The sequence below is a fragment of the Aythya ferina genome (genome assembly GCF_964211825.1).
Source record: "Aythya ferina genome assembly, chromosome: 5".
Classification (NCBI taxonomy): domain Eukaryota; kingdom Metazoa; phylum Chordata; class Aves; order Anseriformes; family Anatidae; genus Aythya; species Aythya ferina.
Window position 1 is genome coordinate 17,161,123 of NC_140301.1, and position 12,924 is coordinate 17,174,046.

The 12,924-nt window shown below is 43.5% G+C and overlaps 1 protein-coding gene across 3 annotated transcripts in view; it reads right to left on the minus strand.

Moving 5' to 3' along the window:
- Positions 1-9,380, minus strand: part of CAPRIN1 (cell cycle associated protein 1) — a 33,402-nt gene extending 24,022 nt beyond the window's left edge. For 2 of the 3 annotated variants that reach the window (XM_084522168.1, XM_084522167.1), the window contains exons 1-2: positions 9,181-9,380; positions 8,677-8,879 (exon numbers count right to left, since the gene is read on the minus strand). In XM_084522168.1, the coding sequence (XP_084378294.1) occupies positions 8,677-8,877 (201 nt within the window). In that variant the 5' untranslated portion in view covers positions 8,878-8,879; positions 9,181-9,380. The remainder of the gene's footprint in view (positions 1-8,676; positions 8,880-9,180) is intronic. The other variant, XM_084522169.1, reaches the window with a different exon arrangement.
- Positions 9,381-12,924: the final 3,544 nt, after the last annotated feature.

Sequence of the window (12,924 nt, forward strand, 5' to 3'; positions counted from 1 at the left end):
TGGATGCCCTAAGTGACAAAGGATCTACAGGGGTAGGTTTTAAGGGTCTTAGAATGGAAGCAAAGTCTTTAAGGATAACATTTCCCACTAATCTCTAAGTTTTCACTATTTCTACATCAAAACTGGTTTTAATTTTATGAAGCTTGCCCTGATCTTATTGAAAGCATTACCATGAGTCCTTAATAATTATCTTTCCAATCTAGTATAACAACAATGTAACAAAAAGAAACACTTCCTTCTGAATGTAAAAGAATTAAAACCCTAGTGCAACCACTGTTTTCGAGTTTATACTTGTCACCGAATGACAGATTTTATTTTTTTTTGGTGGTGGCAGTGGCTTAGTTTTGGATGGTTAGTTAGTTGATTGTTTTCCTTTTTTTTTTTTTCTTCTAACTTCTTTTGCTTCATGACCTTTCAGTTAAAATATTTCATTGATATTTTTCTAGCTAATTCACCTTCTGTGCTCACGATCAACCTTTGGGAATGGCTTAAGTCTGTGAAACAGTTTAACAACAAAGCTTATCTTACTCGATGCCCAGCATCACTTAGTCAAACACAGAACTACATTACCCAACTTGGTCCTCTGATCATTACCACAGACAAAGCAATTTATTTCTTTGAAAATCTTACGCATTTAACATTTTTACTACTTTGTCTTTCACTGCATTAGAGTTAATAAAGGCCTAAGCAAAATCAAAGAACAACTTCCTGAACTCCAGAAATAAATTACTTGGAAGTTCATGCTGGAGACAGACACTAGCACTGCAACAGTTGTGAAATGCAGCAGCCACGGTTGGAAATACATTAAAAATGACTCTGAAAAGCATTCGGCATATTGGAAATCTACCACAGCACGAAATAAGGGCATTTGACTCTTCCACATACTGTCTTCTTTTAAAATAGATTATGATGTTGCTGCATACCAAAAGTAGTAGTTTTCATGATTTCAGAGATCCTAGCTGAGCTGTGAAGAGTCGAAAAGGCAGGATAAAGAGCTCACACAAGCCAATGCCCCAGTGCAATGCCAGCCAGGTTAACTGAAGCTCTCTGCTTAAGGTGGCTTAAGCCCTACGCTAAACTGGCATCACAAACATATTTCAGTAAGTTTTTATTTGCTTAAGCCACTTACCCCCATGCTGCAGTTTTACCATTCCCTCAGTCACACTGATGCAATTGTTTGTGAGGCTGCACAGTAAATTTGACTGCTAATATCAGCCTGTTCAAAAAGTGTCTACTAAAAAGCCTTAAAAAACACAATTTCAGTGATCTAATTTCCAACACAAGCCCGTAAAATATCGAAACAGTAAAACCAATAGGATGGAACACCAAAATATAGAAGAACACTACTTAGATCAGCATTGTTGAAGAAAACATATTGCAAAATAATGCTGCATAACACTCACATAATCTATTTTGCTGGCTAGGGACACAGGGGAGGGATGAGATGAAAATACCCCTGACTACTACAATTGTTTCAGCATAGTTTTTCCACACAGCCTTACTTCAGCATGGCTTGTATCTTCAGATGAAGCACATTGCAATAACCTATTCAAATAGGATACAAGCTTTTCTTAAATGGTTGAATATCTTAAAGTCTAACGTACATTCTTTATTCATTTGTTTTTCATTCTGCGGTTCTATCAGCTAAAAGGCAAAGGATAACATGCCTATTTCTAGCCTTTAGGAACTGCAGAGCAGCTAATTCTCTTCACCTTTTCTTCCCTGAGAACGTCCCTATCAGAAAAGGAAAAGCAAAAGAAGAAAATCCCTTTCAGCTGCAATGCAGAGGACAAAGTCAATGTGCAGTTCATTACACGTTATCAGAAAGATCTCAAGTGCCAAGGTAAGCATTTTTCTATCATCCCAAAGACACAGTAAGATCAAAATGTTGCACTACACAGAAGCATTAAGGAAGCACAAAGCTTTCTTTTTAATCTGCACTGTCAACTAACACCAATATAACAGCAGCATTAGTGCTGTGAAATAACTGCAGTAAAATTCCCACTTAGCAACCTACTGCAGCGTTTGCAAGATTTTCTTAATTTTACCCCTTCCACAACTTCACCCTTACTCATGATGAAGCATAAAAGCTAAACCAGCACAAAAAAAAAATCAGGTGGCAAAGTGAATTTATAAATTGTCTATTAAACAGCTCACAAGTCATCATCTTTGTTCTGCAGACAAAACCAACATGCTACAGCTCTTTTTCCACTGAGATTCTTGAACTATTTTGGAGGTCCCTAGGAGAAAAGCACTACATACAGGCTACATGCTTGGGCTGGGGGAAGGCAGGGAGATGACGGTGTTAGCTGTTTAACTATAAACCCTGTATCTTATTTTAATAGGAATCCAAAATTGAGTTACTTCTCTACGGTAACAGTTACCTTCCCCTCAGATTCAGGTTCTCATTACCTGAACTGCCTCCAAAATGTCAGCCTGAAGTGAAAGAAGTGCAGTTACATGACACTAGTTTCAAAATGCCTGACCACTCAGCTGTGCTGTTACAGTCATTTTCAGTGCTATGCTATAAACCGGATCACTGGAATGATCTGATTAAAAATAACCCTCAAAAAAAAGGGGGGGGGGGGGTGCAGGGAGCAGGAGGAGGCACTATATTTAACCAGATAATTTCAATGATATGGTTTATACCAGTTCCATCAGCACAACTGTACGTGACAAGCTGCAGTGTGGAAGGGAAGAGGGTAAACTCTTCAACCCAGTGAGGCAAGCACTGCAATGCACACTTCCCTACAAGCCAAGAAAAGATGGGGTGGTATGACTACTTCAAGTCTGTTTTCAAAGATACCTCAAAAATTGCATGTATTTTTTTTTTAAATCATCATTAAGCAATTAAGAAAATTCAAAACTTCACACAGCTCTTAGACCTCTCCCACTCGACCAAAAAAAGCCAAGCTATGAAATTCAGTTTTGTTAACCTTTTACATTTGCACATTATACTTTATTTTCCCCCACCATCATTCTCTAGTCATATAACAGCTTAGCTTCCAAGCAAAGCCTGTTCAGAAATGATCAAAAAAATCAGTCTTCCTACCTCCTCAGAAAAATAGAGAGAAAAAAAAAAGGAAAAATGTGAAATAATTGAATGGTATAATGAATGAAAAACAGAAGTTCAAAATCTCTCAAAAAACATCCCACAATTCTCACATTCACTTTATTACATATTTTATATATAATATATATACTTTAAATTATATATACACACCTAACAGAAGTCCCAAGAAGCTGTCTCAGTCTTGATTTATAACCAAAGAGAGGTAATGAAGTACTCCAGTATTCCAAAACAGGCATGCTTAGAGCTCTTCATTTTAAAACAAATAATTTTTGAAGTAACAGTTTTAAGCATTTTTATGATTCTTTTTGCCCAAAACTAAGTCTGACAGTTTAGAAAAAAGCATCTCCATGACACATTAGACAAGCTTGAAGTGAACGATACGTGCCCATTCCAGGACAGGAGCCTCATGATCAGCTTACTCCAGCCGAGACTGATCACAAAAGGGGTGTTCTCCTTCTCTGGGTGCCACACTGTTAGCCCTGCCTACACACCAACATGGCCAGACTGACAGCTGGGTCAGGAACCTGATCCAGCCAAACATGTATAGTGATAAGAAATGTAAGAACAGTGAGGAGTGGGACCCACTCCATCCCAAAGCAATGCAGAACTGTGCATTCTTTGAAAACTTTCAAATGCAAATGAGTTGACAAAGAGAAAACCTGCTTCTTAGTTACCTGGAATAAGTTAAGTCACAAATCAGTGAAACTCCTAAAAGCTCTGTCAACTGCATATGGATGTATATTCTCCTTCCAAATTACCCGTTTCCTATGTAAACACTATGAATTAATAAATAAGCTGTCTATATTGCAGGAGACCTGGATTTTGTTCCACATGAGCTGCTTTTACAACACCAAGGAAACTCCACAACACAGGCTTTTATTTGTGAATAAAGCTATAAAAGTTCCTACTTTTGTCTCATCTTCTACATTATCAATACACTCTATTTGCATATTTGCTTTACAGTACTTTATTTCTTTACCCCTACTGCAGTGTAGAAACAACACCACCGGTACAACCTTCTCCTGGTACATTCTGTTTATCTTTTCCTTCTGAAAGAACAGGAAAAGCAAAGCATCAAGTCAGCAGCAGCAGGACTTGAACAACTGGAAGACCTTAGACAGCTTCTAAGGGTCAACATAAACCTAGTTAACAGAAGTTGCTAACAGAAATAATCCCTATGCTATATGAAATGGTTCAAAAAAAAAAAAAAAGGAGTAAGTTGAAACCAAAATCTACCAAACACCAAATAATTTCACTGATAAATCTGCTCGGTTTTTAGAAGATGAAGCTTGGTTATCCAAAACTGGTATGAAAAGAGGTTTCAGAGAAAGTTTCAGACTTTCAATACAGTTTCAAAGAGTTTTACGGTTCCTTGCTTTCAAAATTGTTTCCTCTCTGAAGAGAGATTTGAACCCAGCATAGACTGTAACCAGACCCTTCTGAAGCAGTACTTGTTCTAAAGGAAATTCTAGATCAGCATTCCAGAAGAACCAACTTACATGTGTGGGGGTAGAAGGGGGGAGAAGAGGAGGTGATAAAAGAATTCATTCTTTAAAAAACAGCGTGTAACAGTGATAGACCACAGTAACTGCTGGGAACAGCAATACACCTTGCATCCCTCAAGCGTTATTTAGATTGCAGAGAGAAGACTGTGGTGCCATGCCAGTAACAGGGAGGTGACTGCTTCCATCCTAACAGGACAGGACCTACACACACTGCAAATGTAGGCTACCCCTAGGGCTGATCTGATGCCATAAAACCCAACGGCTCACTCAGAGGACAAACTACTGACAGAACCAGGTTTCCAAGGAGAGGTTCTGGAGAGACACTCACAAGCCCTGAACATGCGAGAGGCCCACGGAACGGTGCAAAAGCATTTGGGAGTGCTGACAAGTAACTTGGAACACAGCACCTTCCTGCTATCACTAGCTGCACCTACAGGAATAGAAAACTGATCTCAGCTTTCGCTACAGGTTGCTAGCTGTTAATCCAACACTTCATTGAATGGGGAGACAGCTGCCTCTTAAGTCAGATCAACCTGAAATACCCAACTACTGCTCCAAAGCAAGTTCATGTGTAATAACATCAGAGGCAATTTTAAGTGCTAGTTTTTTAACCCAGTCTCAATTTTACTTATTCAGGAATTCAGAGACAAGCTGATAAAGCAACTGCATCTTAAGTTACCATCTACAGCTAAAGCGCCCCATCTTCACAACTGTAACCTGAATACACCAAGCCCAACTCATGCTAGGTAGCTCAAGCTAACATACTTCATATGTGCAGTCGCTCAAGAATAACCTTTGTGATCACTGGCCCATACCTTAAAACATGTTAGCAAATGAGGCATTTTGTCCATCTTACAGAACATTTGGTTTTAAAAACCGTTCTCATGTAACTCATGCTATATTATTTGAGCTGAAATCAAACAGCTCTTTGTTTTTTCATTCCCCATTGTACAAAGACGTGAGAGTTTGATCCACATTCAGTCAGCTTCATTTGGAAAGCATCTACTCATCTAAGAACAGGAAAAAAACAAGAGTACCACTCCTATCAGTTCCAAATATAAAGAGAGCACAGACATTTTCAGGCCATGTTCCTATATACGTTTAGGAACAGTAATTCAATTTATCCTAATCCTTTTTAATACAAACCAGACTAATTATTTAAAATAATAAGGTTTCTTTTACAAAAAGAAAAAAGCATAACTAAGAATTTAGTATTTTTAATTTATGAATACTCAAAAACAGCACAGAACTCAGGAGTATTATGATTTTGAATTCTGTATTTTTCCCTTCACATCATTTTATCCTCAGAGCTTAAAAGGGAACATTACAACAATTTACTTCCATCTTTCTATTTTTTCATAAAGAATGACCTTTATTTAACCAAAAGCTGCACATATCATTTACGAGCTAAGATGGTACTTTTTACATAGTATTTTTTGTGCACTAGAAGCACGTTGTAGTGTCAAATATATTTTTATATTTGTTCTCAAAAATAAAGCCCTCAAAATCATCTCTACAGGCCTTTGTTATCAGCTGCTCACAAAGAACTAAACGTTCAGCTAAGCAGAAGCTTTCTGCAAGCTAGTCTTTCATGAAGAAAGATTTCTTCCTGATTTTTTTTTTTTATCTCCCCCAAAAAAGACATTCTCATCAAAAGATTGAAAATAAAGGAGAACGAATTTGTGTACTTGCGTAAATTTATCAAGTAACAATAAAATTAATGAAGTCCATGTGTACAGCAAGTTTTATTTTAAGCATTTGATGTTCTCTTTAATAAGGAATGATGATTTAGTAAAGAACTGTTGTTTCCCCCACTAAAGGGCAAGCTCAAGTCCACAAATTACTAAATTCATCTTGATGTATTTAAGCAAAATTATCCCATGATTATGACAGAGTTTACATTAGAATCTTACTCCAGTAAGTTTCAGAATGCTTTCAGCCAAAATGACTTACAGAAATCTTTGAATTTTCATTCATCTCTCTAAGAGAATACCTACCACTTTTTTTTCCTTTTTTTTTTTTTTTTTTTAAAGAAAGACCTAGCTTTTTGTTTGTCTGTTTTTAGGGTCACATTGTTTAACACCAAATCTCCCTACAGAGAGGCTCTAAGTAATTTTAATAGAAGATCTTCCTTCAAGCCATTTCCAGAAAAAAAGGCATTTTCCCTGCATATACCTGCAATGACACCATAGTTACAAAAACATAGTGACAGCAGCCACAGATACACAAAAAATAACAAAAAACTAGGGCTTTAATGAGACCAGTATTTTTCACTGCATTCTCTCTGGAGTAATGGCCTTCCACACATCCTTCTAACTTAAGGTACTATAGAAGCCATCCAAAAGGTCCATTCAAATAAAAGGGAATGGCTACACCAAATATAAATTAGGTATAAATTATTTATTTTAAAAGGTGAATAAAAACACTACTAGAAAGGAAAGCTGACTTGCACACCAATAAGTGTGCTTATCCTCTTTATTTCTTTCAAGCCACAAAATAGATCAGAAGACCTTTATTTTAAAAATACAGATTTTCAACATCACAGAAGACTATTTCCTGAGGTTTTTTTTTTGTTGTTGTTTTTTTGGATGTGGAAGTCGATTGTTCTAAACCATTTGGGACTGAAGGATTTGCATTCTTTTTCAAGTTGAGGACCAGAATTATTGTGTGCACACATTTGCATGCACTAAGAAAAATATTTTGTCCTCTGTATACACAACAGTGTTCAGACAAGGCTCAAGAAGAGATCTTCCAATTCTAAAGCTTATCTAAAAGCTCCTGGCTTGTTTCTTTTTGTTGCTTTGTTTGCTGAAGAAAAGGGAAATCCAACTTTTTTTTTTTTTTAAGTGAGAAACCACACACCATACAGATTTACAGCTACATAGTAAAGCATGGATTTCTTCATTTTTGACTCACCTGTACAGGCTAATGGTTTTGCTTTCTATAAATACAGAATACTAGTCTAGACTACTAGAACCTGAAGGGCTAGGTAAAAAAAAAATAATAGAGTAACTGCTCCTATTCACTGTTAATAGAAGAAAGAGATATAGGGCCTCAGTGCAGGCCTAAAATTTTATTTTAGTGCTCCCAATTTTTAGTTTAGTAACACAGCGCTTTTAAGCAAGTCCGTAGGCTATGCGTCTGGTAGTATTTTACTGCCGGACACCTCATGCTCTGTAGGTTGGAAACCCCTCCGAGGCCCGTTTCACCTGACAACACGGAGCGGGTGCCATATAAATCGCGAGCAGCTCCAGCACCCTCTATTCTCTTCTCCTCTGCCACAACCTCGAACCCTCCGAGGCCGGCCGCTTTAGCAGCGGCTCTTTCTATAAATAACCGCTCGGAGGCCGCTTCCAGCTGACCTCAGCCTCCCGCAGGGGCGAGCTGAGAGCCGCGGGCGGCCCCCGGCTTTGTGCAGGCAGCTGGCACAATGCGGCTCCGCCGGGGAGGCTGAGGCTGGGGCCGCCGCCGCCATGTTAGCTGCCGCTTCCATGTGCGCGGCCCCGGGGCCGGCAGCGCCGCCCGCTCGCCCCGAGGCCGGGAGGGGACGAGGATGGGGATGGGGAAGGGGGAGCGGAGCCGGGGGAAGGCGGCAGCGAGAGCAGGGCCCGGGGAAGGAGGGGGGGGAAGGGGGGAGCCGCCGGGCAAGGCCCCGCCGCGGCGAACAAAAGGCGGAAGGGGGGGGAGGGACCGCGCCGCACGGGGGTCTCGCCGGCAGCCTGCGGGGCCCCCCCGCCGCCCCCCATCGCCCCCCGGCCGCTGCGGTGAAAGGAGGAGGGGGAGCGGCCGGGGGGTTAACCCGGGGGGCGGCAGGGCCCAGGCGGGGGGAGCCCCAGGAAAAGGGGCCCGGGGACCCCCGAAAGAGGAAGGGGGAAGGCCGAGAGAGAGCAGCTCGCCCTTCTGGAACCTTCCAGCGGGCGGCCCCTGGGGGCGAGGCCGGGAACAACCCGGAGCCGGCAGCGGGAGGGCACGGCTGGGGAAGGGGCCCCGCGTGCCCTCAGCCTGGGGGGGGGGGAGGGGGAGAGCCCCGGGGGCCGAACCCCGCCGTGAGGGCCGGGAGGGGGGCGGTGAGCGCGGGGGGGGCCGCCGTGCGGGCACCTTTTTCTTCTCCAGGTTGCGCAGCTTCTTGTCGATCACGCCCAGGATCTGCTTCATGGCCTCGGTCTGCACCGAGGTGATGCTGCCGCCCGACGCCTGAGGGGCCGCTGCCGCCGCCGCCGCCGCCGGGGCGGGCTCGGTGGCCGTGCCGGCCTTGCCGCTGCTGCTGCTCGCCGCGGTGCTGTTGGTAGCCGAGGGCATCTCTGTGCGGGAGGGAACGAGGCAGAGAAGCGGGCGCGCGTTACGGGCGAACGGGCCGCCGGAGGGGACACGCGGGAGGGCGGGCGCGCTCTCGCCGCCGCCGCCGCTTCCCCACGCCCAGTGCGCGCGCACGAGCCCGGAGCCGGAGCCGCACCTGCCGCGCGCGCGCTCCCCCCCCCCCTCCCGCCGCTGAACGGCCTCGGGCGCGCGCGGGCGCGGTCACGTGACGGGCGGCCTCTCGCCCAGCCAACGGTCACCGCCCGGCCTCGTCTCACCTCCCCCCAACCCCCCCAGTCCCCTCACCGTGTGCGTGACCGGCCCGCGCCAGGGGTGTGGGTGCGCCGCGCTGTCTGTCAGGGGATGGCCGCCTCAGCCGACTCCGGCCCCGCCGCCCGCGCTGCTCCTGCCGCCGCCGCCGCCGCCGGGGGAAGAGAGGCAGAGACAGAGAGAGAGAGAGAGAGAGGGGCGGGAGCGCGCACGCGAGCGCGTCAGGCAGGCGGCCCCGGGAGCGAGCGGCGCCGGGTCCTCGCCGCCCGCGGCTGCCCGCCCAGAACGCCTGAGCCCGCCGGCGCCGCGCCGCCTGCCCTGCGGCTCGCCTGGCGCGGGGCTTGCAGGCGCGCGGTGGGGCGCCCGAGCGCCGGACACAATAGCGGGGCGGGGCGCGGCGAGGACCCCGGGCGCCATCACCCCCCCACACACACACAGCTCCCGCCCTTAGGGCACGGCCCCAGCCGCCGGAGTTAACCGGGCGTTAACGGCCGCGGGTCGGTCGTTGGGCCGGGATTAGCGCTACACGGCGCTGCGTTCCCCAAGCACAGCCCCCGAGCGCAACAAACTGAAATATCCCTACACGTTACACTCCCCTGACCCAAAGCTGTGTGAACCTTGACCTGTTGGCCAGCAGCCGATAATCGCCTCAGCGGCTGGGGAAGCCACGCTGAAGTGGTTTTTCCTCTTTTCCTTCTTTTTCCTTTTTTTTTTGAGAAGTGAAAGAAAACTTGGAAAGATAGCTCAGCCTCCTTACTGAGGCAATTGGAAAATGAAACATTGCTGCCTGCAGCAGGCCAGGGGCTAACCAACGTTGAGCCAAGTTTAGTACACGTCCCGTTGTCACCTTGGAACTAATGGGCACACGGTGTGAGGAACTTACAGCCCTAAAATCCTCTCCCCCAAAACAATTAATGAAGTTTTCACTCGTAACTCCAGTTTAGGACCTCATTTCTACTTTAAGCCAGTGCTGGTTGATCCATTTAATCCTGGATCCACAGCTGAGGACATCAACACAAACGTGAGCTGTTCCTGGAACGGCTCGGCCAGCCCCGCCACTAGAAGGGCGATATCTCACCCTTCCTGCCCTCACCCGATCCCTGGGCACAACCACACAGGCCTTGCCCCTGTTCTATCCTGATTTCTGCTTCCTGAGTTCATTCAAGCTGGTAATCTAGCAGGAAACTTTTATTTGACCTCATGCTTTAGTAGCTAATGCTTGAATGGACAGATTTTTCTTCGTGGCACCTGTAAATATTGCTTTGTACGCTTTTCATGTATGCTTGCATAGCAGCTCAGTGCTTTGTCATTTTATATTAGATTATTTGCTTTCCAATTCACTTCTTTTCGTATAACATGCTATAGCACAACTGTAACAAATCAGTCAACCCCATGTATTTCAGTTGAATAAAGTATAAAAGAAATGTCTGCAGATATCGAAAATCATTTTATTTTCACTATTCACCAGGAAGTTTTAGCTCATACCACAGTAAGATTTAATTTTTATGTAGTAATTTATTTCTGCAATCCCATTACACAGGGGTTGAAATCACTTTTGTTTTCCCCAAGTCAAATGCAGTTTCTTCATGAACATTTGAAGCACACTGAGGCTTTACAACCATGAAATATAATACCTGAAAATATGAAATTCTTTCATCCACTGGTATTAATTTCTCCTTTCTATTACATTGCCATTGCAATTCCGTATAAGCACTGGGAACATGACAGCTTAGGAAAATTTTGCAGCCAAGTCACAGAAGCCTAATGTAGTTTGTACTCAAAGCCTGTCTTTCTTAACACAAAAATCTGCAAGAAAAAGAAAAAAAAAAGAGCTGATGGAAGAACTGGTGACAACAAATCAAAAGTACATGCTGGACCTGAAAAAAGCCTTGATCTTTCTTATAAGATATTTATTCTTGGGGGAGGGGATAACAAAATAGCAAGTATTCAGTCTCAAAAAAAAAAAAAAAAAAAGGCTAAAAATACTGTTCCTGAGAGCAGTTATTACATGAGATTACACAAGCAATAATTACATGACAATTACTGTGTCAAAGCTCTTCATAATTTCACTGGATGCCTTTTTGTTAGCCAAAGACGGAACTGAGACTGCTGCTAAGCTTACATACTAAACCAAAAATATAAACAAAGCATTAAGTATGTATCTTACATAGAAATTTCATAAGTCCTCAGAAAGGAGGACTTTCATATGATACTAAAAAAAATTACACTTGTAAATTTAGCATGGGTCAAGTCTTCCTAACTTCATTTAGGAAATTCTTACCACAACATAATTTTATACTGAAGACATTTGTCATTGCTGTATTACAGCATGATTCACTGTCAGTACTGTGCTATAATTGCTCTGTGCAGACTCAATAACAGATCTCCAGAACCTTCAGCAGTTTCTTGGAGCAGCCTGGGAACACCTCAAGAGCGCGTGGTTACCTAGTCCATGCCAACTTTAGAGTCAATTTTGGAAGCATGGACATTTTAAAGTAACTTTCACACAAACTGTACTGCATAGTCAATCTCATCTTTTAAAATCTCCAATAGTTAATGTGCTTAGTAATTGCACATTAATGTGCTTAATAATTTTAGGCAGGTCATGCTGTCATACATTCATCTACCTCTTCCATACCGTTCCTCTAAACAGTGACTACAAATACATCCACACTTCTGTGCCAACAATATTGAGAAGCAACACCTGATAGAAAAGCCTATGTAAGAATTTGTCACCTTACAATACAAGTTTCTTTTTACTTCAGGGAAATGTTGAACAACTTGTATAGAGTCAATCCTGCGGAAAAAAGTTTTCCTGCTAACTTCTAGCATGACAAACTTGTCATTTGAACACGTCTCAGCCTTTACATTTCTTAGTGATAAGTAGCCCCTTGCTTACCACGTGGTACGATCTCCCTCTAGAATAGGATTCTGCTCTCTTTGCCCTTGAACTGTTGTCAGATAGCTGGCTAAAATCACTCTTTTGCATAATTAAGGTAAAGATCAAATTTATTTGAAGGATGTTGGCTTTACATTCCATGTTCATGAATGGTGTAAATAAAAGTAAAATCTGGAGCTGCTGATTTTGAAGTCACATTTGTTGAGTTGCTCCAGAAACAGAAAGGAAAGTAAGTCCCTTTAGCAAGCAAAAGCATATGCAGCACTTGCACAAACATGAACCTTTAGACCACAACATTGCTCAAGATGAGGGAAGGCCTTGAGCGTAGAGATCCAGACTGAGGAGACAGTGGAGAGCTTTGCTCTCCACATTCCAGGGAGGCTTCTCCCATGCTGGATCTCTCTAGGTTTTCAGTTATTATTATTTTATGTCACCTGCTATTAAGGAATTTGAGTCTAACTTCTCCGTTTCTCAGTTTCCAGCTCTCAGGAAACAGAAATGGGCAAAAAAAAAACAGACACAGGTGTATTTAAAAAACTTAACCAACCAGTTACACACATACAAAACAAAAACAAACAAAAAAAAAAAACAGTAAAGAAAGCCTGTAAGCTTGCTGGTGTACCTGTAATCAAGGTTCAAGTGTTGTGTAAATATTCTGTGGGAACCTAGAGCCTTCTCATTGAAGTGATGTCTCAGGCAAAGTTTCTCTGATCTGCCTGTACATCTCTTCTGTTACTCCTGACACACCTTCTCAGCCCTTCCCATTTCAACTTACCCTCATGTGGCCAGTTGCCTGGTGACTTTCCAGCAAGACAAGTCTTGGCCTTCCCTCTGGGAAAATCCTGCAGGGAGTAACTACCAGTTGCTTGGCCTGTTGTTTT